The 25,969-nt window shown below is 39.1% G+C and overlaps 1 protein-coding gene across 1 annotated transcript in view; it reads left to right on the plus strand.

The window, feature by feature from the left end:
* Positions 1-25,969, plus strand: part of RNGTT (RNA guanylyltransferase and 5'-phosphatase) — a 411,810-nt gene that overhangs the window by 341,846 nt on the left and 43,995 nt on the right. Inside the window, exon 14 of the mRNA XM_067560703.1 lies at positions 1,937-2,003. Within this exon, the coding sequence (XP_067416804.1) occupies positions 1,937-2,003 (67 nt within the window). The remainder of the gene's footprint in view (positions 1-1,936; positions 2,004-25,969) is intronic.

Consider the following 25,969-nt stretch of genomic DNA (forward strand, 5'->3'; position numbering starts at 1 on the left):
ACATAAGGGAATTAAAAAATAAATCAAAAGGTGAAATAAGATCTTTAAGCCAATATCATGGTCATTTAGTTTACATTTAATACAATTGAATAAGATTGGAGATTAAATTTTTAGGACATGACTTAATTATTTTTTTTTTAGTTATCACAAAAGTTATGTTCCTTTAGCCATAATAATCCACTGAATCAAATGCTTTTAAAATATCTACAGAGGCAGTATACCATTCCCTAAACAAAAGCTTATTTCCAAAATTAAATAAAGAGGTGATTGTTGATTTTTTTTCATCTCATGGCAATTGATTCTGCATTAAAACAGTATGAGAATATAGATAAAAAGCTGATAGGGAATGAAACCCTTTTCAAGCAAAGTAGCTAATACAGACTGAGTAGTAATAAGCCTGTAATTCTGTGTCGTTAGTCTCAGTAAAGGAAGGCAAGTGCATACACCATGGTTTTACAGATGTTGGAACAAACCAATATTAATAAAATAAAGTATGTAGATAGGGCTGTTAAAGTGCAATTTATTCCAACAAACCTTTACTCCACTTGGTTGTATTGCATGTTTCTTTGGAAAGGTCAGTCATGAGGTTCTATAGACATTCACTGGTACAAATTGAAAGAATCCTAAATACTCTCACCTGCAGTAGTTCTATATTTCTGGTGTGGAGAAAATAGCAGTGTAACATAAACACAACTACTTCCTGTAACTTTTTATAAAACATTTTTTTCCTTTTCTGTGGCCATTATTGAAATAGCTGATATGTGTACCTTATTCTGAAATGACAAGTGCTGAAATAGAGTCCTTTTGAAATTCCTTTAAAACACACTTTACTTTTTATCTCTTCCAAAACATAGTGATAAACCCTTGAATCCTTATCATGGGAAGTATTTCCCTTTTCTGCTTATTACTGATCTGTTAGGCATTACCACTTAACCACTGTGCTGACAAGCCCCCTACGCTTTTATTTTTATTTTTTAATTTTAGAAATGGTTAAATCTTAACTACATGTGCCTGCTGTCCTTGGAACTATTTGACCAACACACTAGATTTTTCACTTTGGAGACCTACATTCCAAACTTGATTTTTCACAACTGAATAAGACTCAACAGTGTGAGTGGTACAGTACTCTGTTGCCTTCAGCTCTCCGCTTTTCTTTGAGGGCACCTGTATATTTGTATTTTGGGGAATTATACCGCCTGGCTCTTCAAGCTCCAGAATTTCTTAGTAAAATTGATCTCTTGTGGTCCTGTATAGCATCTGTCCTAGCTTCAAGAATCAAAATAGCTTTGTATTCAGAGGGACACAAACTTTTCTGAATCACTTTGCCCTATTTCTAGCTACAACTTTGGTGGTATATGGTGGTGTAAAAAGTTAAACAGAATCTCTTTAAATGAGTAGCACTGTGATGGTTGGTTCATTCATTATTTGTTAAGCCATTAAATGTCACAGCAGAAGTTCTTGCAAATCTTCTGTTACTTCACTGTGATAAGTCACTGGCTCATTTCAGTTATGTCACTTTATATAATGTTACATTTGCTTGTCTGACATTATTTTAAATCTGTTAGACTTGCTGCTTTGAATGGTGAATCTGTTTGTCTTTATTGTTTTAAAGTTGTAATTTTGCTGATCTTATTACTCTAAAGAGCCATATTATATGGAAATGACATGTGCCCTGCCACCCTTGCACATGGCTGGGCACCAAAGGTATTGTGAAATGTTTTTGTTGGAGCACTTCTTACAAAAGAAATACAAATTACAAATTCACAAGATATGGTGCTCCATCTTTAATGTGTGTTCTTCCTCTTTAATTCATCCTACAAACGGTTAATTTCTGTTTTATCTCATTTTTCAATAGCAGTTCTGCAGTATCACAATAAAGATGGTTATAATGAAGTGTTTAGTTACAAACAATGTCTTAAATTGTTTTCTTTTTTAGGCTACTTACCCAGAACGTTGGTCTTCTTTATGTTCGAAGTTTTGACAGACCTTTTGCACAAATTAAGGTATGATCACCACCTTGTTTTGTTTACTTGAAAGTTGTTAAACTCTTGTATGATTATAGTCTCGATATTCCAAAATACTTTTGAAGGAATCAATATCATTTCACGAAAAATAAATGAAGAAAAGTAATTTCCAGGGGTTTTGTTATGTTCTGGAGTTATTTCCAATGACATTTATATATATAGCTTGTCAAAGAAGTTCAGTGTTTTCTAGCATCATGATTTGATTAATTTGGACTCTGGGTTAATTATCAGAAAAAATGTTTATTTTTTTCAGGTTACTTGTCAGTGACATTTCAAAACAAAACCACCTTTTGAACTTTTTAATCTACCAAATCATTTTTGACAGAGAAGACATTACAGTGGAAATCACAGATCATTTCCACAGCATTATTACACCTTATGCAGTTGCTGAAAAGTCTTTTATGACTTAATGATCATTTTTATTAGCTAAATTATAGTTTTATTGTTTAATTGCCATTTGCCAAAAGAATCATTGCTGTGTTCCCTAAGAATAAAGAATTATTTCATTATTCCAAATGAAAAACTGCCTTTGATCCTGTCAGCACCAAAAATGTCACAGTCATTTGTCCTCTTTATAACAGCCCTTAACATATTTGAAGACTGTTATCAGGTCTCCCCTCAATTTTCAGACATGGGACTGAGCCATGCAGATCCCTGTTAAATACACCCTGCTCAGTTTGTCTGCGAACCACTGATAACTACTCTTTGAGTAGGGTCTTTCAACCAGTTATGCACCCACCATATATTAATATAATCTAGACTACATTTCCCTTGTTTGCTAATGATAATGTCAAGTGGGACTGTGTCAAAAGTCTTACTAAAATCAAGATATACAACATCTACTGCTTACCCCATTTGCTAGGCCAGTAATCCTATTGGAGAAAGAAATTAGATTGGTTTGGCACAATTTGTTCTTGATAAATCTATGCTGACTATTCCTTGTAACCCTATTATCCTCTAGCTACTTGCAAATTGATTGTTTGATCATTTGTTCCAGTGTATTTCCAGGTATCAGAGTTAGGCTGACCGGTCTACAGTTGCCCAGGTTCTCTTTGTTACCATTTTTAAATATAGGTACTATATTTTCCCTTCTCCGGTCAAGTGGGTTCTCACATGTCCTCCATGAGTTCTCAAAGATAATTGCTAACAGTTCTGAGATTGCTTCAGCTAGGTTCTCCAGTACCCTAAGATGAATTTCATCAGTCCTTGCTGACTTGAATAAATCTGATTTATCTAAATATTCTTTAACCTGTTCTTTCCTTATTCTGGTTTGTGTTCTTTCCCCCTTGTGACTATATTAATTGAATTTTGCTTTTTAGCTAAATTATACAAAATATCTTTCCAAATCTCACAAACGAAACTGAATTTAAAAGTTTTACATTGATGATTTGTAATGTAACTTGTAAATTGTAATTCTGGATTGATCATATTATAAAATATATTATATTTTATATTTCATTATATTAGAGCTGGGGGGAAAAAAAGGGAAATTTTTTTTCTGTGGAAAAAATGCTGTTTTATCAAAACCAAAATGGTTTGCAGAAATATATTGGTTTCGACAAAGTTGCATTGAGAAGGTTTCTCAGGTCAGAGAAAGAGAGGAAATTTTTCACAAAACAGAGTCGTTATTTTCTAGCCAGCCCTAATAATTATATTTAGTCTTGGCAGAATTCAGGGGGTTTATTTTTTTGGTTTTGGGGGTTTTTTGTTTGTTTGTTTACAATTTTAACAGATGATAGACTTATTTTTAAGCATTTTTTTATTTTTATCAATTTAAATTTTCACAATTGTAGGAAATTATAGGGGTCAGACATGGTAGGGTCAGACAATAATTATTTAATGATTATAGATGATAAGATTAAAAAAGTTAAAGCTTTATAATTGTTAAAACACATTGTCAATATCATATATAAAAATTGTGATAAAGCTCTTCCTTTACCTTGGTGGGTCCAGTGCTTCCTTCTAGCAGTAGGTCAGGGAACTGCTTCACCCTTTAGTGTTCTTCCACCTCTAGTGGTGGGGGAGGGTTATATAGCTTCTCTAAGATGGCTGTTCCCTGCTGGCTCCCAGTCTTGTCTCTGGTTCTCAGAGGCCCTTGCCTCTTCACTGGGGCTCTTGCCCCTCCAATGAGTGACTGGTACGGGGGGCCTGGTCCCATCCTTGACCACAGTCCCCAACCCAGGGACCCTACAAGTAGCAGCCTCGTGCTGTGGCTTCAGGAAAGCTGCTGACTTCCCTGGGTTACTTTCCCGTGCCTTTTGACTTAATGTCTGGACCCTGCTTGGACAGGGGCCCTCCTGGCCTCTTTGCCAAGGGAGGCTCTTGACCTCTGACAGCCCCACTGGGCGTGGTAGTGCCAAACCAAATGTCCCATTCTATATTCCTCTTTTGGCAGGGTCTTTTCCCTCAGGTCTACAGGCCTGGGAAAGGTCCTTTGCCTTTTTCGGGCAGGGTTTTTCCCTCCACGTCTTTGTACCTGCAGAGTCCTCTCCTGCCAACGTTCTGCTCTTTCTTCTAAACCCTCCTGGTTTCTGACAGCATCTTGCCTGCTCACACTCTCTGGTAGCTTGCCTCACTCTCACAACTCCAGCCACACCTTTTCTCTGGAAGGGGGGATTTTAACAAGTCCTGGGCAAGGCCTTGATTGGCTCCAGCTGTATTAATTAACCAGGAGTAACCCGTGCTCAACTACCAGGGGAAAAGGGACTTGCTGCTCCTTCTGGGGCTGATATATATTGGCCCTTGAGCTAGCACTCTCATGTGGGGGCCAGACCCCTGCACCCGCCATTGGCTTGTGCTAGACCCATCTCCCCCCCAACCTTTAGCTGCTTGCCCCTGCCCCACCCTGACCTACTTCCTCAATGCACCCAAGCCTTTTTCAGTACCTGTGAGTCCCCACAGCCCCCTGTTTTTCATTTTGCCCTCTGCTCATTGCACCCCCTGATGTTCTTGTAACCCCCTCTTACCCAGTGCAGCCAGAGGAGCCAGCACCCCCCACACCTTCCCAAATAAGGCCCCTGCTACCTTTCCTTGTCGGCACTCTCCTCCCCTGCCTGCAGCCTAGTGGGGAGGAGAGGTTAGCCATTCTGCCCCTTCCTTTCCTAGCTCCCCTTTCCCTTAGTGTTTGCCCCTGCGACCCCTCCCTGTTAGTACCCTCCTCCTCTGCATGCAGCCTAGCAGGGAGCAGCGGTTAGCCCTGACCTGCCCCTTTGCCCTTGCCCATCCATTGGTGTCTGCTCTTGTCCATCCCCCCAAATGGACATGGAGACCCCCTCAGTCAACCCTGTCCTCCTCAACCCCCAGCCTGCTCCCCTGTCTACCTCTGCAGCTACCACTTTGATCGCTGCTGCCAGATTTACTGCTGTCACCGCCCCCACTGGGGCACTGGCAGCGGTAGGACAGGGAGGGACCTTCGCCGCTGCTGCTGCGACTTTCTTGGCCGGCAGAAAGGGCCAGGGGAAAAAGAAGGGCAAGAGCAGGTCCAAAACAGCTTATTATAGTTCAAGCCACCTGTCAGGTGCAGGTCTGTTGATAAACTAACAGAAATCAACATTTACTCCAGAGCAGAGGATAAAATTCATCAGGGCAGTGCTTAATCAGATTTAATCGTCTGTGTGACGACTCACCCACTTATCACCTTTCGAGTGTGCCTCAGGCTGTTATGGCACATGGCAGCTTGTACCTGTGTGGTGCAGTAAGCTAGGCTATGTCACAGACATCAGTCTACTCCCCAGGCAGGTACCATTTGGACACGGTTCTCATGATTCCATAGTCAATATTAACCTCCCTAACATGGTGGTCAGACCCACGTTCCATGACAAAAGGAATACCCTTCACGGCCCTGCGTCTGACTGGGACCTTGGAATCAGATGCATCAGACCTAGGATGGGGAGTCTACTTCAGCAGTCTCAGAACCCAAGGTCTCTGGTCCCAGGAGGAACTGCCCCTACATATAAATGTCAGGGAACTCAGAGCGAACTATCTGGCATGAGAAGTGTTCCTTCCCCACCTTTCAGGCAAGGTCATGCAGGTCATGCAAGGTGAGGGTGACAGATAAGGTAAGGGTGAGGTGAGGGACTCACCAGGTGGACCTGTTCACCCCCTGGCAGAACAGGAAATGCCATCATTTCTGTTCACTGCTCTCTCTTGGACGCCTTTCTTCTTCCATGGACAGCTGCTCCACTGTATGCCTTCCCATCAATCCAAATGGTTCACAAGGCCCTCCTAAAGATCAAGAGGGACAATACGAGGGTTATTGTGATAGCCCTGGTGTGGCCTCATCAGCATTGGCTCAGCATGCTACTAGACTTAGCAGTGGCAACTCCTCAGGTGTTCCTGCGCTGCCCGGAGTTGATCTCACAGGACCACAGTGGGCTGTTCCACCCAACCTTGTCTCCCTGCACCTGACAGCATGACTAAACCCCAAGGAGTGGGCCTACTTCGAGCAGGTTCAACAAGTCTTGCTAGGTATCAGGAAACCTTCCACCAGGGCTACCTATCTGGCAAAGTGGAAGTGCTTCATACCTTGGGCATCTGAATGGAACTTTTCTTCAGCTGTCTTCTCTGAAAACCATCTTGGAATATCTCCTCCACCTAAAGCATCAAGGTTTGGCACTGTTGTTGGTCAAGGTCCTTTTGATGGAGAAGGCCAGAGCCTATCTAACATCTAAAATATGTAGCTGCCTCTCCTTGTCAAAGCTATGAGGCTTTGGAAAGAAGACAAGTAGAAAAATGTCCTGATTGACTCAACAGCCCCTTTGACAAGAAGGCCAGGTGAAGATGCAGCTAGACCTTGTTAGTATTAATAATACATAATTTAGGTTTGTATAAGTATTTAGGCCTGTGTATCCGCCTGAGATGGTGTTCTTAGCCTGCCTTTGGGCCTGCTTCCTCACCTGAAAGCTAAAGTCCTCAAGTAAACAAAACAAGTAAACAAGTAAACAAAAACATTGTGCGTTACTCTTGCCTACCCACAACTAGATGGGTTTTCTTTATTACTGTGAGAAGAGATAAGGGATGTAGTTAAAATGTTTTGAAGCATAGCGGGGTTTGAAATATGAATGCACAAATGAAGGAAAACTCTGACTCCTCTGCAAGACAGACGCCAGAGCAAGGTTGAATAACCGATGGGAGGAGCAAGGGGGGCAAAGGGAGAAAAAAATACTAAAAGGTCCATCAAAAGGAGCAACCCCTTCCGTAGGTCTACACAACTTTTCTTCACTGAGGCTGACAGGATGAAAGGAAGCTTGGTATCATCCCAAAGAATGTCATCCTGGATTACCACTTCCATCCGAGCTTGCTACTAGCAGGCGAGGATCCTGCCTCTGGCTATCATGACACCTACTCTACAAGAGCACAGGCATCATCATCAGCATTCCTCGCACAGATACCAGTTCAGGATATCTGTAGAACTGCAATATGGGTATATATCCATAGCTTCACGTTCCATTTCGCCATCACTCAACAGACTGGTTTCAGAAGAGCTGTTGCAATCAGCACGGCCATGAACTCCTAGCCCATCTCCAGAATCACTGCTTGTGAGTCACCTAACATGGAATGGACATGAGCAAGTACTCGAAGAAAAAATGATTACTAACTTTTCATAACTGTTGTTCAACATATGTTGCTCATGTCCATTCCATGACCCACCCGCCTACCTTTCTGTTGGAGTTTTCAGCAAAAAAGAGGGAGAGGAGCTGGCAGTGCCCCTAATACTGGCGCAAATGCATGCAACCTCAGGGGGTGCCGGCACCAGAGCCAGCCCTACGGATACCATTGAGGGAAAATCTCCGGCACTGGTGCATGTGGTATGCACACACCTAGCATGGAATGGGCATGAGCAACACATTTCAAAGAACAACAGTTACGAAAGGTTAGTAACCATTTTATTTCTTTACTGAAAAGACCTTATTTACTACCATATTAAATGTAAGTAATTGAAGCTTGTCATCTTTTGTGTATGTAAGCTCTTTACAAGCTGGAATATGTTGGCTATTACATTCTCCCTTATAGTATTATCTTATTTAGTATTCATAGACTATTATAGTGAAATATGTATGTTTTCAGCAAATGAGTATACAACCTGGTGTAAAGAAATATTATGATGGTTTAGTTAAAATCTTTATCTATATTAATCAAATACTAATATGTCAGCATTTAAAGAAAGAAGAAGCTGTCTGCTGCTCCCAAATCAAACTTAGTTTTCCCAAGTCATTACTTCACTACTTTTTAAAAATTAATTATAAAATTGTTTCCATATTGCCAAGGCAAGTGTAAATATTAGTATTTTTTATTTTACTTTGTTCTGAGGTTACCGTGAAGCACAATATCGAATTTCAAAGGATACCCCGGCATATACTACAATATACTGTATCTTTCATGAAGAGAGTACAAATTCTGAGGGAGAATCAAATAACTTTAGGAATTACTGTAGTATGGAAGTACTCTAACAGATGACCATTTATCTTTTTCCAGAAATCATGTCTGGTTTTCAAGAATTGTAAGAATTAACCTATGTAGATGTATTCACCTTATCAGTTAACAAAAGCCTCTCGCACCCCCAATTATGCATTCTCTGTCAAGATTCTGTTTTTTCTGTGTTGTTTTATCTGTGTTGGTCCCAGGATATTAGAGAATATGATTGAGGTAATATCTTTTACTGGACTTGATTGGTTTCCAGATCTTTTAGCAGCCAATGGAGAAAGTTCCCTCTTTATTTCCAGTTTCCCCGCCAAACACTAAAATACTTCCCTGTGGCACCCATGACCAGAATCCCACTTACTCATTTTGAAACATGATTGAGACTCTCTGAGAAGGTATAGATTGCTACCCACATCCCCACCACTTATCAAATTACACAAGCAAAGGAAGAAAAAATATAAAAAGAAAAGTAAGGAAAAGTTTGTATTATCTTATATCTAACAGTGCCCCTTTGTACTTTGAAAAATCAGCATATGGTTTGTTACAAACATATCTTGCCTCATTACATGCTTTATTCCAAGAAAAGAGAAATCAGGATGTGCTTGTAAAATTCTTTGTATTCTTTTATTAGAGCTAAAGTACTTTAGCATTCTTTCACCTGGTTATTGATTTTTTTAAGGACTACTTCCTATGTCAAGGCCTAGTGAAAGTATCTTTTTTTCTTGGCGCCTTAACTTGGTCCTCAGAAGGTTGTGATTCCCCTTCTCATGGCTCTGGGATTCTTTTTCCGCAAGATTTTCTTCATAGTGATGTGCTCAGCCTGCAGTGTGTGAGCTGACGACATGACAATGCTAACTTTCTTTCGTTAATATAAGGCCTTCTCTACACTAGCACCTATGTTGGCGAAAATGTTGTCAGTCCGGGCTATGAAAAAACACACCCGAGCAGCATAAATTTTGCCAGCATAAGTGCTTGTGTGGACAGCGCTTATGTCGATGGGAGAAGCTCTCCTGTTGACATAGCTACTGCTGCTCATTTAAATGATTTTAGTATGTCAGTGGGAGAGATTTCTCCTGTCAACATAACACAGCTACACAAGCGCTTATGCCAGCAACACTTATGTCACTCAGGGGGGTGTTTTTTTTCACCCCCCTGAGCGACAAAAGTTTTGTCAGCATAAGTGCTAGTGTAGACAAGGCCTAAGTGATTCATAAGATGGTTCCCTTCTTTGCTCTGAAGGACTTACCCTTTTCTGTCTTAATCAAGAGATTCCCTTTCCTATCTTCAGTCTGACATCCACTGAAAGAAAGTCATGCTCTATAGATGTTTGAGCCTTATGTTGTACATAGAATTCAATTTCTGACTTCTGAACTTCCTATTGGAATTAATTATATGGAAGGAACATAAAATGTGCCCTCCTTGAGTCTTCTAAATCTATCAAATCTGATATCAGGCAGATCAGAAGGAAATGAAGGGCTCCCCTGCCTGGAACAAGGAGAAACTCTGTGGAGTTTTTCCTTTTAGTGGTTAGCTCTCCCATGAGTTTTCTGAGACATTACAGGCTTCATGCTTTGCCTCTGAGAGCATAGCATTTAAATATAGGGTTCTTAAGTCTGTTATCCAATCTTAATTTCTTTTTTTATTGTCACTTAATTCTATATGGTTTTTTTCTTTTCAGGATTGTTGGCTGATGTGGTAAATTCAGTAGAAATTTCTATACATACATTTTATTTCCATGCATTTACTTGGTGCATTCCATCTTCGTCTGGAGCAAGTAATTTTAAGGGTTTGCGGTTTTTATTCATATGCTAGTCTGTTTAGTGACTTTCTTGATCTTAAGGAAGTTATGTTATAGAATCTAATAGCAGAAAAACTGAATGAAAATAGTGCTAATATCTACATTGTTATATTAAGCAAGTATGTGGTTAATGTTTGATAGTTAGTGCAAATGGATGGTTGACATGGCCTGTCATTTAATTGAGGGAGAGGAATAAGTGAACTAAGATTTGGAAATCAAATTAACAGTTGTGATGAAAATTCCTATTTATTTTTCAGAGAATTGCTCTTTTAAGGTTATATTGAGGGAATGAAGTTAATTTAAGGTTAGTACTCAATAGCATTTTAATTCTGTTTTTAAGTTAGATTATTCCAATCTAACATTTAACTCTAGCATCTGTTCAAAGGGGTTATAAAACACTTTTAGATATATTTAGTGTGTGTGTGTGTGTATATATATATATATAATCTGTCTAAATAGTAACGGCTTATACTATTAACTTCTAGAAAAGTGAAAAGGCTATGAATTGAGCCTTGAGGGAATTCAGTGATTAGCACCTTTCTGTGTTGTGATTGGTCCATTAAATCGCTCTGAAAGTCTCACAAACTAGATGAAACTAAGAAGAGTTCTGTAATTCGATATCATGATCAACTAGATAAAATAATTTAGTGAAGATATTTATAATTACCATTTGAGTTTTCAGAATCCATTTACATTATAATGTTGTTAGTAATCTTAAATAATGCTTTTAACACAGAAATTTTGTTCCAGTAAGGAGTAATTAAATTGAATACACCAGCATACGCAGAAGTCATTTCATAAACTGCCCTGAGAAATGCTTGTGGAATAAGTATTTTTCATGATACACGTTTCCAGATATATTTTCCCTTTAAAGTAAAAGTCTCATAGTTTTAAGGTAAAATGAGATTTGTAATACAACATATGTTGTTAAAGCATTATAAAATATCTTCTGTAAAGAAAATAAGATCAAAAAACATTTTTAGGATAGAAAGTTTTTGCAGTTCAATCCCCAGTAGCTTCTGGAATTAAAACAAATAATTCAGTACGTTATGTTCTCCATTAATAAGCAATAATGAATCTTCTGGCAGTCGTCACTATTCAGTTAATGACCAGTTTCACGTTGGGCTCTTAACATATTAAATTACCATTTGAATGAAGATTAATTAATGCTATTTTAAAACAAGATTATTTATTTTTAAGAGTAGTTATTAAGAAGTTGCATAATAAATACTGCTTTGATCAAAATGGAGCTGTTCATTTTCATAGAGTATGACAGTTATGAAGTAAAAGAATATTTTGGAAATAGAGATTGGTATTCACATTTTGTATCCACATGCATGCTCTGTGCTCCCACCCTACTGCAAAGATGATCAGAGTTTTACATCTATTTCTGGGAAATTTGTGAACATTTTTCAGAAACCTAGTGAGAGCTAGTGGGTGTCCTACAGTAGTCTCCTGGTCAGTAATTTGTGTAGGATGAAGTTGTACTTTGAACTACATCTCTAAATAGCCACTACCTGTGGCTTTATTGAACTTTAGAGAGCATCATTAGTGGATGCTGGGAGAAAAAGTAAATTAAACTGCAACTCCACCCTGGGCAAATTACTGGCTAGAACCCTATACAGCAGCCCAAAATGCCTCATTCTTCCTCAATATCTTCAATATGTATTGAACAAGATAAGCAATAAAACATACCAGAATCCAACACAAGAGAGGTCTTGCTGCAAATAATAGTTGTCTCAAAGTACCCTCTTGGAGGACCTCTAAAGCAGTGGTTCTTAACCTTTCCAAACTACTGTACCCCTGAAGCCTGAGTCCCACCCCCACGGGGCTGAGGCATGTAACTTAGTTTCATGGCGCCCCTGTGGCTCCAGGCAATTGCCTTTCTTGCCACCCCCAATACCAGCTCTGCACTTGCGACCCCTCGAAAACTGTCACAACCCCCAGGTTGAGAAACACTGCTCTAAAGAGAAGAATAGAGCCATACTGGTACAAATCCATTCACCCCTGCTATGGTCGATGGGCAAGTCGTCATCACCTCATGGTCAATGGCCTGACAGATTAAACAGCATCAGCATGCATACCTGACCTTTGTCCATATTTAGGAGATCAACCAATACTTCAGTCTGAGTCCCATACCCAGACCTGAAGTCTGATTGACTGGTTCAGCAAAATAAGATGTCTACAGATGATACCAAGAGTTGTTTTGCCACAACTTACTCGATCCTTTCCAAAAAAAGAAGAGACAGGGCATTAATTGGGAAGACTGTTGATGGTTTCTCAAGCAAGGGCTAGAAAATGACGATGTAAGTGAAGCTAGCACTTTGCCCCCCTAATGGAGCCAGTAACCCTCTCTACTGATAAACATTCCAACATTCAGCAGTCCATTTCTGACTTTAACTAGCCACAAGAGACAGGGTCCATCTGGCAACTTGTTTGACCATGGTTCTCCTGTCTACAGAACTCACATGAACAAAATTACCAAAACCCAACAAGGAAACTGAGCTGCCACTCCCAGACACAATTCTACTACCATAATATGGTCCAGATCCAATTCAGTCTCTTTTGCAAAGAATGTGTAATTCTCTTGGCACCAACCAAGATTAATTGAGTTTTCCACCATATGAAACAGATCTACTGGTCAGGTTTTCATGGATAATGTGGTGGGGTTTTTAGTTTTTGCCACAGCCATGGCATAACAGCTCAAACACTGAATATCACAATCAAACCAAAGAGTTTGCAATATAACAATATGAAATAGAGAGTAAGCATTGCAGGGGGAGAGGAGAAGGGTCAGACAGTGAAGAAACAGGATGAGGTAAGGAACAACAACAGGTTTTCACACTATTATGGATACTTGGTTACCCAGTTTAGGCATGTGCACATCATAGTTGTTCAGGTGTGGGTTTGTTACATGAAAAAAGAAAGATAAATATATAATATGCTTGGTCCTAATGGTATATAATGGAGTTGTATGTTTCATAGTTAGCATAGGTAGGTTTATCAAACTTATACATCATTGCCCCACATCCTTGGCTGATCTTGGTTCCATGTGTAGTTCTCTGCAGACTTGTTGGTTTATTTCTGTATCCCAGATTGCTGGTGTGGTTGGAATGGTTATTTGCCTCAGAGTTTGGGTTTGAATGTGCACATCTCACTTTACAAGATGTTCTTCACAGCCCAACATTCCCATTGCAGGTGGCATCTAGATGATGCAGAATTTTGCCTCTCTAGTATTTGTACTTTTATGGAACATGAGTCGAAACTTGGGCTCTTTTTTTTTTGAGAAGGCTCTTCAGGTGCCCACTTTGGAGGTGCCTAGTCATTCTGTGCAATAGCATTTTGATGTCAATGCCATGGCCATCTTTGGAGCCAAAGACCATTTCCAAGACTGGCTTAAATAAGCCCTTGAGGCTGAAGAGATGCAAAGATACAGAAGGAAGGTTAATGTCAGCACAAACTATTGATTCTTCCTTTGTGTTGCGGAGGAAGTACAAGTATGTGGTTATTCTCTTTGACTTCACTCAGAATCCTACAAAGAGGCAAGGGAGCATGGATCTGAGGGTAAGCTGCAACTGAGACAGATTCCATGTCAAATTATTTTTCTGGGGTGGAGATCCCCTGAACACTATAGGATGTGAATGACAGTGGGTGGGTAACAATGGGAGATGCATTAGTCCCACTGGCCTTGATATCTTCCTTGGGCATCAGGGGACTGTCTGGAATCTTGCTGTAAAGAAGCTAAGTAAGACGTTCTTTCTCATCCTTCTCCTTCATCTTCTGTTTACCTTAGTTGTAAACCACCCACAATTACATTTCTCTCAGTATTTGGACATTACCTTGGCAGCAAGGCTTGAAATAGCCAAGAGGCTAATTAGCTGGAAGTCTCTGTCCACCTAATTGCCATCTAAAGTGGAGTTAGACCTTGCTCCTAAAGTTATAGCCCAAGAAGCTTTTGTGCAGTTTCCTAGTAAAAGAACTACACATTTTGGAGGTGATGTGTCTAACCTTTGGTGGTCCTGTACCTAGCCTCCTCTTTTCCTAAGATCTGTCCTCTGCTCTCTCCATTGATTTTCCATATTATATTGAATCAGATGTCATTACTTATCTTTAAGGCACTTAAATAGCCTGAGTCCAGAATATTTAAAAAAACAACTTAAGTTTTGGGATAAGTACTGTGGTTACTGCTTTCCCAGACACAATGGAACTTTCTGCAATAAGGGTAAAGTTAGTTTGCAGAAGACAGGGCTTCCTTAAGGGGGTGGCCCAAGGCTGTGGAATGAACTTCTACAGGAGCTAAGGACCATCGCGTATCTCGCCACCTTCCACTCCAAGTCCAAGGTATCCTTCTTCAATCTGCCTTCTTTAATATAAATACATATCCATGTCTACATATTGAAACAAAAACTAAATAACAACCCCCACCACCACCAACAACAAAAACCCTACAAAAACAAAACATTTCATTGCACATACAATTCTCCCCATGTGGACACTGAGACAGAGAATAAAAATGGTATGACAGATGTTAGTCATGACACTTACAACACTACTGGAAGGCACTCAGGTACTATGGTGATGAAGGCGATATAAGAACATATATAAAATATATTAGGTAGGTTCATCTTCAGGGATACAATGATGGAACCATGAATACCTCAGGACTGAGCTCCCTCTTCTGGAAGATCTACAGGTAGAGTCTCTGGCCCGTTGAAAGCTACTTCTCCACCTGCATTGGTGTCTGGCCATTCGTCTCTGTTCGCAGGACTTCCACAACTGCTTCATACCTATTGCAAAAATACTTTTCTTCCTAATATTGTTGTTGGAGGTGATCAAACAAGAGTCTGTGTCTCCCTGTAGATGATTCTGTGGGAACTTTCTCTTCATCCTTTTCTGAAGACTATTGTAGTTTTCAGGAATTTGACCATCAGAATGGTCTTAATATTGAGTTGTCTAAAGTATATAAATCTTATCACCTGTTCAACATCTTAGAGCCATAAAGCCAGAGGTCAGAGTGAGTATTTCTCTGAATGATGGCAACCTGGAACCATCAAAAGATCTTTAGCTCACTTCAAACCACAGCCAAACGCTTTTGGAAGGGACTGATGAGCTAGAAAGGTTTGAGAACCCCAGGTCTGCTCTGCAATCACAGCCTCTATTAACCTGCATAGCGAGGGAAAGCCACCAATTAAGTTCCAATGGCAGAGCACAACTTATCCATGTATACACTCCCAGAATGATCAACAGAAGCAGCCTTACATTGGGATTGTCTCATTTTATGTCTTGTACAACACCAACCCCATTGCCAGCATTACTTGAATGATAAGGTTCTCCATAGAGAGAGTTCTTCTTCTTGGACTTTTTGTGGTCCACAGGGCCTTTGCAAAATGCCAGGCAAATCACTTGAGATGTCACGGTATTCATCTCTATGCGAACAGGAAGTGTGCATTCACACTGACAATGTAGTCAAAGTAGTACAATTACTGGTATATAACCTGTCTCATGCTTGAGCGTGTTGCCCAAAAGAGAGAAATTCACTGAATTTATAACAGTTCCAGAGGGGTAGCCGTGTTAGTCTGTATACAGCAAAAACAATGAGAGTTTTGTGGCACTTTAGAGACTAACAAATTTAATTTTTGTAGGCATAAGCTTTCATGACACTCAGCTCACTTCGTCAGATGCAGAGGTAGAATGATACAGTAAATAGGAAACATAGATATACAAGTGCATAGAGAACAATGGGGGAGGTGGATGAAAGCCGGGTACTTGAGGGCTGACAGTCATTGAGTAGGAGGTGGGAATGAGTGAGCAAAGCAATTTACCTACCTCTTGTAATGAATTTATAGATACTGAATTATAAATCATTTTTAGTTGCTAACTAGAAATCCCCCAACCATTGATGGGTAAGTTATATGGTAACTTTTTAAAAATTAAGATTTGGAACAATCAATTTATACAGTAGCTACTTATATAAACCACGTGATTTGGTTTTGTGGCCCTTGTCCTTCCTTCTCTCCTTTTTTTTTTAACACAAACTTTGTTGCAACTTCTCTCTAATTGCATTGTAAACTCTTCAGGTCAAGGGACCATGAATGCCTGTGTGTTTGTGCTGTGCTTGCCACTCTGGGGGCCCCAATCCTGTTTGGGCCCTCTAGTTGCTGCTGCAGTACAAATATTATATATTATTTATATTACAATGAAGTCTAAAGGTCCCTGATTAAACTGAGGCCCAATTAAGTTGTGCACTGTATAGATACAGAATGAGAACAAATCTACATGAACATTTTCTAAAATCTGGAATAACACAAAGTTTCACTTTCCTTGTACCTTATCACATGTACCACACTTAAGATAAGTAACTATGGTAATAGAACCTTATTTATGAATTCACAGTGTTCAAATATTCTTACAATTATGCCACAAGTCAGTCAGAAAATTAGCACTTTTTAAAGCATGTGGTGGTCAGAAAATTCCACAGATTTGGGAAGACTACCTCTGCAGATTTCTGTAGTCTCTGTCAGTGAGATAAAATAACTGCTTCTAGATTTTGGACTCTCTTTTTTTTTATTGGCTAGTGTTGCAGCAGAATTCCCAGCATATGCCCACCCCTCGCACCCCCACCCCCGGGGTGCCAACCGTAAAACCGTGACCTGACCTTATTAGGCTGCATCTGTTGTTTACAGCATTTAGTTGTTATGCTGCTACCCCCCCCCCCATAAGAAAATCGCCTACGCACCCCAGTGCCTATGTTGTTCTCAGATAGCTTTGTTGCCCACCGATAACGGGCTATGTATCCCGTGCCATTACAGCTCTACCCAAGGCCACAGGCCTCGTCATAGTCTGGCACGTACTAATGTATATCCCTCCCCCAAACCAGAGCTACCAGACTTGTGCTGCATTCCCTAGTATAAAAAGGGGTACGCCCTATGCCCAAATTGAGAAAGCGTTCGCCAGCCTGATCACCTGGACCGCCCCGCTTCTCCCGTTCCCGTACTCTGAACGCGAATCGTGAAAGCCGGCCCGTACCGAATGATATGCTATGTCTCCTTCTCTGTTCCTAGTGGTGAGATATAAAAAGTAACTGCTTTGCCTGTTTCTCTGCCTGCTTTATATGATAATCATTTAAGCTACGTATTAAGTATTACAGCGTGTACCCCATATTCCTTAATAAAATTTTGTTGTATTATCCAACTGACTGATTATTGACTCTGGGGGATCCATAACCTGTCGCGACATGGCGTCACGAGCAGGACCCCCAATCGTCAATAATTCACCCTCCTGCATGACACCCAGTCGTATGCCACCCTCACCGCTGTTAATGGGCAACCAGTCCACTTCTTGTTGGACACGGGGGCACAAGTGTCCATTGTTAAATCCCAAGTGCCTCATATTCCCACGAAAACCACCCACAAAACTCTGATTCACTTAATTCAAGGGTCAAAAATGGTTTGGGTCTAACATCTGTAAGACCCCTGTAAATGTTCATCTCTGTCTCTGCCTCTGTCTGTGTATGCCTGTCAGCATGTGTAAGTGTGAATGAAGATACCGGTGTCTCTGTAATTATTGTGTTAAGACTGTTTTCTTACGTGTTATATTGGTAATACTGTTTCCCTAAGTAAAGAACCATATTAAGGTTGGTACAGTGTTAATATTTTTCCCATAAATACTATTTATTAAGTTTCTGTATCCCCAATAAAGGTGGCTTGTTGCCTCATCCCCTAGAAAAAGATCTTGTAATATTTGCTATTTGGGTAACCGTAGAAATTCAAGGGGAGAACAGTAAGCATGCCATTGTTTTTGTAAATATCGGGGGTGCACACCCAAGGAAAATTTGTCAGTTTCAACAGCGCAAGAAGTCTGTGTGCCTGACTGATTATTGACTCTGGGGGATCCATAACCTGTCGCGACAGCTAGCTTTTATTATTTTGATTGCTAGTTGTTTAAAAAAATCCATCCAAATGTGTTCTTGCTAAACACAGGATAAATTAAGCTTTCTGGAAAGGTTAAAATAAAATCTGATTAATTGTAGAATATATTAATTCTTGTTTCAATTTTATATTTTTCCTATTTTAACTATTTGAAGAGTATTGTAAAATGGACAGATTGCAATTCTTCATACATCAAAGTCACCTGTTTTCTTGGTTTTGGAGTACACATTTATTTCAGCAATAGAAAATTAGCTTGAGAATACATCATTTCTGTCAAAATAGCCATAGACTTTGAGGAACAAGTGCTATTGACAGAAGGACATATTTAGAGTGTAAGCAGTCATCACTATGCAGTACAAGTTGGTTGGGTTTTTTTTAATTACATAAAAAAACCCGTCCATTTATTACATTTATATGGAAATTGTCTAGTTGTTTCTTCCATGTTATTGAAGCTGCAATAGTATAAGATAAATAAAAGTTCATTAATTTCCTCAACAGTGTAGGTATATAGTGTGTCATTCAGTTTTCCCATCTGCATTTTTCCTTTGCTGCCATTGTTTCAGAAGATAAGACTTTCAGCACCTCTATTCTAAGGTCCTTGATTTTAGTTTTGCGTTAAATATCTTTACTCTTTATCTCTGTAAGTAAATGCCTCTTTCATACAGTGTCAAAAATATTGAAAAGATAAAATAGTGTCATAAAGGTGTGGAATCATTATTACCTTATAGAGATAATAATAGAATCATTGAAATATAGGGCTGGAAAGGACATTGAGAGGTCACCTAGTCCAGCTCCCTGCACTGAGACAAGACCAAGGAAACCTAGACCATCCCTGACAAATGTTTGTCCAACCTGATCTTAAAAACTCCAATAATGATATCCCACAACCTCTTTTGGAAGTGTATTCCTGATCTTACTACCCTTATAGTTAACCTAAATCTCCCTTGCTGCAGATTAAGCCCCTTACTTCTTGCCCTACCTTCAGTGGACATGGAGAACAATTGATCACACTCATCTTTATAACAGCCCTTAACATATTTGAAGACTGTTATCAGACCTCCTCTGTCTTCTTTTCTCAATATTAAACATACCTAGTTTAACCTTTCCTCATTGGTCATGTTTTCTAAACCTTCTGTCATTTTTGTTGCTCTCCTCTAGACTCAGTCCAGTTTCTCCACATCTTCCCTAAAGTGTGGCACCCAGAATTGGACCAAGTATTCCAGCTGAGGTCTCACCAACACTGAGCAAAGTGGGACAATTATCTCTGGTATCTTACATACAACACTCCTTTTAATACACCCCAGAATATTAACATTTTTCGCAACTACATCACATTGTTGACTCATAGTCAATCTGTGATCCACTGTAACCCCCAGATCCTTTTCAGCAATACTAGCACCTACCCAGTTATTCCCTACTTTGTAGTTGCACATTTTATTTTTTTCTTCCTAAGTGAGTACTTTGCACTTGTCTTTATCGAATTTCATCTTGTCGATTTCAGACCAATTCTCCAATTTCTCAAGGTAGTTTTGAATTCTAATCCTGTTTTTCAGAGCATTAATAATACTAGATGCAAGACAAGCCCTTGAGAGACCTCACTAGATACTACCCCCAGTTTAACAGCAAACCATTGATAACTCTTTGAGTATGGTCTTTGAACCAATTTTGCACCCATCCTATAATAATTTCATTAAGACCACATTTTGGTCTTGTTATGAGAATGTAATGTGGGACTGTGTCAAAAGCCTTACAAACTCGAGATACATCATGTCTTCTCCTTCCCGCCATCCAATAGACCAGTAACCCTGTCAAAGGAGGAGATTAGATTGGTTCGGCATAATTTGTTCTTGACAATCCCTATTTGTTATTAATTATCACCCTATTATCCTCTAGGTTCTTAAAAATTGATTCTTTAATACTTTGTTCCAGTATCTTTCCAGTTATCATTAGGCTGACTGATCTATAATTCACTGGGTCCTTTTTGTTCCCCCTGTTAAAGATACTATTGTCCTCTTTTACGAAATATGCAGTTATTCTCCACCAAAGAAAATACTTAGAAGAATTAAGAGACTTTTAAAAGTAATTATTTACAGCTATTTTTGCTCCCTCATAGGGTGATGTTGTTTTACAGTGATATGTATTGTAAATAAGTATCTCTGGTGGCTTGAGCTGAGTGTGTGTTTTGTGAGCATAGTTGGAACTGAAACAAGTTGGTGTTTTCAGGAACATCACTGAATATGAGACTCTTGTAGATGATTCAGCATTAGTTTTAGACTTAGAAAGAATGGTAGCAGAGGAGGAGAAACAGATTTTTAACTTGCAGGCTGATTGGGTTAGTAGCAAAGCTCAAGAATAACAGGGTGACATAAGGAGCAATCACTGAGTAACTATTAAGGAGATGGTCATGGAGGAAGAAGAAGTCTTAGCTAGGGAGTGAATTAAATAAATTAAAAATGTAGACAATGCTGTCAGTAAGTGAGCGTCAGACGATGGAACTGTACAACACAAGGAAATGAGAGAGAAAATTATAGGAACAAAATCAATTAGAGTATACAATAGGTATTAGGAGACTTTGTGTCCTCTTTTAGGAAGTGATGCTGATCATTGGGAGCTCCCTGAATTAATCCATAAAACCATTTTCCTCTCCTCTTTCACTCCCACTTTGTTGACCTACTTCTGCTGTAGTACCTGTGAGAAATAAGTCAACCTGCAATTCAACAGTATTAAGATATTTGAAATCTACAAATATTAAGATATTTGAAATCTACAAGTTTGCCATAGCTAATCTATGTTACAGCATGCTCTTATTTTTTGTTACTATGTTGTTCTCCTTTGTACCTTCTCTCCTGTTTGTCACACGAATTGCATTTTGTTTCACCCTGGAAACTCTTTGCATAATGTAATCTTTGGTCACTGCTGCAATACAAATAATCATACACATAATACATTTTTGTGACAATAGTTGTCTGCAGACCTTTCCCAGTGTTAATTTTCTAATTAGTTTATCCTATTGAATTGGCCCCTTGCTGAATACTACAGTCAAAGGTCTCATTTCTGACATATATTGATCATATTATGGATTCGTCTTCCATTACTGAAGGCTGGAATCTCAGGTTATGGTGCCAGAATTGTATTCTCAGTAGTTTTTTAAAAATGTTATTAAGTTTAAGATAACATAAAAACATATACAAAGCTTGCATAAATATTGAAAGATCAAGCCTCTGATTGTAATAAATAACGTGTACTGTTAATACAAAACAAAGATCAAACGAGTCATCTAACATAGTTCTTTAGCCACATAATACAATTGAAGCAGAAAAAAATCTCATAATGTGCATCAACTGATGAACAAAACAACTAACATAAATACATCATGTGGGAAAGGCATTCAATAAAGAAGGCAAAACTAAAGGATAAAACTTATGTCACAGATGATCACAGGATTGTTGCTTATCACATAGTAAGAGTTACTGAGAAAGATATTTGTAATAAGAGAAATTTCTATTCCTTTCCCAATAAATACAGACATACCAGGTGTTCGTATCATCATCATTACATTGACCTTTCATACTTATCTTGACTAAACAATCATCAGTTCATCACATTTTACTACTTTCAAGCATGTTTTGTTTTCATACATAATCAAATAATCCTTTATTGTTCTGCTCATCTGTGTCACATTCTTCTTCTCCAGACTCTTCAGTTGTTTTGGAGTGTTCTGGCTTCCTTGTGTATCTTATCTGAATTTTGGTGGCACAAGAAACTTCTCTCCTTCTGTTTTATAAAATATCTCATGAATGGAGGATGATTTGCCCCATTGATGAAGATCTTTATACTCCTTTGACTTAATCAGTTGTTGCTATATGTCATGACTGGGGCTTGAGTGGGCATGCCTAGAGGTTGGAGCTGTGGTGGTCAGAGCAGTCACAGTCAGAGGTCAGGAACAGTGCCAAAGGTCAGAGCTAGGGTCAGGAACCAGAAGTCAGACCCAGGTCAATCCAAGAGCAAACTGAGAGATAGGTATGTCTCTATGACTTGCAGGGGAGTCCACTTTGTTGCATAGACACTTCCTGGAACAACTCCTGGGTTTAAATAAGGTGTCTGGACAAATTAGGTTCCATGAGGGAAGCTGTCAGTCTGGCCATCCGAGGTTGTACTTCCTATGGTGTTTAGTGGCATGGAGGCATCAGTCACCCCACAGAGTTGGATTTTAGTCCCCACAGATTCTCACACTATAGCTTATATTGTGTTGCTCTGTTGCATTCTGGATTTTGTTTTGGGATGTACTTTTTCTGTATTTATAGATAATTTGCTCCAACTAGTTGATTCCTGTGGCTAAAATAATTGGCAATTGATGCTGCTGTCAAAAGATTGTTTGTGGAGTGATAGTGCGTACATGACTGAGGTGGTCTGGGATTATTTTCTTCATTAGTGCAGGAATAATTATACTTAATTTCCATCAGTACATTTGCATTTTATTTGTACTTTCCTTTATTTTAAATAAAATAGCATATTCAAACAATAAGATAAATAAGTTCAAACTTCTCAGAAGGAAGAGTATTAAGGAACTAATTCTGGACCTTGCCTTCACACAGTGGAATCAAATCTTATATTTGACTTTTTCATTGATGTTTTTCGTTGATGGAAATCTTCAGTATAATTCATTTTTGTATTTAATCACTCTAATTTTTTATTTATTTCAATCAGTTCTTTGTCTTCTACATCTAAATTAGCCCATACATATTGTTGGTACAGCAGACAGTTTGGACAGAACTTAAGGACAATAAAGGTAATTAGGTAAATGCTACTCAAGGAAGAAAGGTAGGATCAAAAACATTTTATAGAAAAGAGGCATTTTTAAAAGTCAGAAGAGATTGTTCGAAATATTACTTATTCCATTCTATTGGAATAATAAAGATGAATTTAGATAAAGTTTTGCAGAACTGTTTTTTACCATTTGTTATTTAGTGTTTGTATTGTGGTAGTTTCTGGGTGTCCCAACAAATCTCAGGGCCCTGTTACAGAAACAGAGTAAGATATAGTCCCTTCCCTGAAGAGCTAAGTCTAACTAAATTTAAATTTTAAACAGTATGCAGAGTCGGAAGCTCTTTTGAATCTAAACTGCATAAATGAGATAAATGAATTTGAACTTGTAGCATTTGGAAAATACTCACCATAATATCTTTAAAATAAATTACTCATAGATCAAGATGTTGACATTCAGAAAGATGACTGAGAATTTGATAGAATCACAGGTAAATTATTTGGTAGGAAGCAGGTTGGTAAATGAGGTGTGCAGTAAATTTTGTTTGTGAAACCTTTCTTGTTCCTAATACATACGTAAAAAAATGTGGATACAAATATTTTAAATGTAAGATGTTCATTTACAGATAAAATTGCAAGGAAACAGTTGACAACATTACTATGAGCTTGGTAGGGATTGTTATGTTTTAAGAAACAGGGCTAGTAAAAAGAAAATGTAGATTAAATATAGATAGATTAAAAAAGAATAGACCCACAGACAATAAATCAAAACAGAGAAGAAATCTTAAATGAAATAATTTTGCAGGATACCAGCTTACAGTAGGAAAAGGTTTATGGTAATACCATGTGTTTTTCATAATCAAAACAGTCAGCCCAGGGCTATAATGTAAAAAGATGAATAGGCTCCGTCACCAGGGTGGTAGAATACAAATTAATTACCATGGCATAGTAAGACAGCCACTGAATCAGAAGCAAGCATTTCCTGAATTCTGTTCCCAGCAGTAGCACCATGGTCCTGATTCAACTTCCGTTAAAGTCAATAGACTCCCACCAATCAAGTAGCTTGTTCCACAACTCAACTTCTCAAAAAAAGACTGCAAAAATAGATATGCCGTGCAAGTTTAGGCAGTTAGACTAATGGTGAGGAAGAACTAATTCCATAATATAGTGCCTTTTACAAAAAGTTAACAAACATCCAGGAGGATATAATCAAACTGTAGAGTAGACGGAAATGACTCAGCTGCTTGCAACAAAATGAGATCAATACTGATTATAGTAGAGAGCCATGGTCAAGGTTTATCCAACTCTGCTATAGTTAAAGTTAAATCCAGCTTTCTGTTTAAAGCTCAACTCTTCTAAATGCTCTAAAATTTGCACGGTTACTTGCATTTCATTGAAATTTGGTGTGCTGTGTGAGGACATGGGGTTTGGTCACTGATCCAAATTGGAGGCCATTTGACCCAAGAGTTCCTGAGATACAGCTCCCTCCCATATCCATGCCCCCCTGATTTTCTTAAAGTTAACGTTTTAGCAAGGGATTTTTAGTCACAGATAGAGATCAAACTAGATCTGAGATATCTCACTAGGATCTTAAATGCTTCAGAGTTACCCCAACAGAGGGTATGCCTCCCACTAGCTCTTAGGGGAAAATCAAATTACAGTGTTCTTGGCCAAAGAGTTTGATTCTACAGTTAGGCATGCGCCAAGCAGTTTTAAAGATCACATGCCAAATGTTTATGCTGCACATGTGCAGAGAGGCAAAGGAGGTTGAAAGCTAGTTATAACTAATAGGACCTGAGTAGCTCAAGAGGGAATGTTACAGACACTGAACCTGAGCAAAACTTAGGCACTGTGAGCTCAAATCCAACCCTTGACAGAAATCTGAAATAAATCTTGTTACATTCTGCCTCTGTCAAAAGGGGGCTTTCATTTTGGGCAAATGTAATTGGGATACAGCAGAATAGTTAGAAAGGCACTCAAATTATTTTTGAAATGGAAATAAATAACACATGCAAATCCCTGCTGGGTGGGAATGGGCGATTGAGGTGGAAGAGTAGATGAGAGAGAAGTCGTGACAATTATGGGGATGAGTGGGTAGGAGATGGGTTTGGGGATCAGGTGGCAGGAAGGGGTGGGCATTAGGTGGAGTGTGAGGGGTGGGACACTTGGAATGAGAACATCAGGGAAGAATAGGAGTAAGGGCACCTGTCAGCCCCACATTCCCCTGCTGTGTATGTGTCAGGAGCTGAGGGTCCCTAGCCCCTGTGTGGGGGTCCGATTTCTAATCCGATTTCTAACCCTCTCATGTGAGCTGAGATATAGGGAACTGCCCTTCTGGTGATGTCTAAGACCTTCTTTCTATCCCCTTCTTTTCTACCTCTATCTATTTATGGGGCGTCTGATCTCCCTCCCCTTGCACGCTTCATGTGAGCTGGGATCTGGGTGGTCTTGCCCTTGTGATTCTTGGGAGATTAAGACCATCTCCTTCCTCACCCCCTCCCCCATGTGTGTCAGAATTGCCACCTGCAGATCCAGGCTGGGAGTTGACATGGAGAGAACCAAAGAGCTTGAGAAACTGAGACAAAGGGTTTCTGGGGGATAAGTGCCTCCTCTCTAGAGTTAGTCAGGCTCACTTCTCAGGGATTAGGGTTAGGTAATTTCGGGGATTTAAGGTGGGAAACTGAGTCACAAGTCCACCTAATTTAGGCTTAATCAATTTTGCCTCTATTTAAAAATTTTTAGACAGAATTATTGTTACTTATATTTTCTGGATATGTATTTATGCCAGACAATAAACAGATAAGACAGAACAGATAAGGACCCAAGATACCATGTTCCAGGATACTGGGAAACTCTTTTGTACTTTATGACTGTTGTCTCAACCTCTGATCCCAAGTCTGGCCCATTAGTTTTATTTCTTAAGTTTCTGGTCTAGTATTTCTTCAGCTTGGACTCCTCCTTCACTTGGATTCTTATACATTTCCATATTTATTAACTTTTCTCCAATCAATGTTAAGCATTGTCTTATGTAACCC

Source organism: Emydura macquarii, unplaced genomic scaffold (genome assembly GCF_026122565.2).
Source record: "Emydura macquarii macquarii isolate MOO-44397 ecotype Brisbane River unplaced genomic scaffold, CSIRO-AGI_Emac_v2 contig_2297, whole genome shotgun sequence".
NCBI lineage: Eukaryota > Metazoa > Chordata > Testudines > Chelidae > Emydura > Emydura macquarii.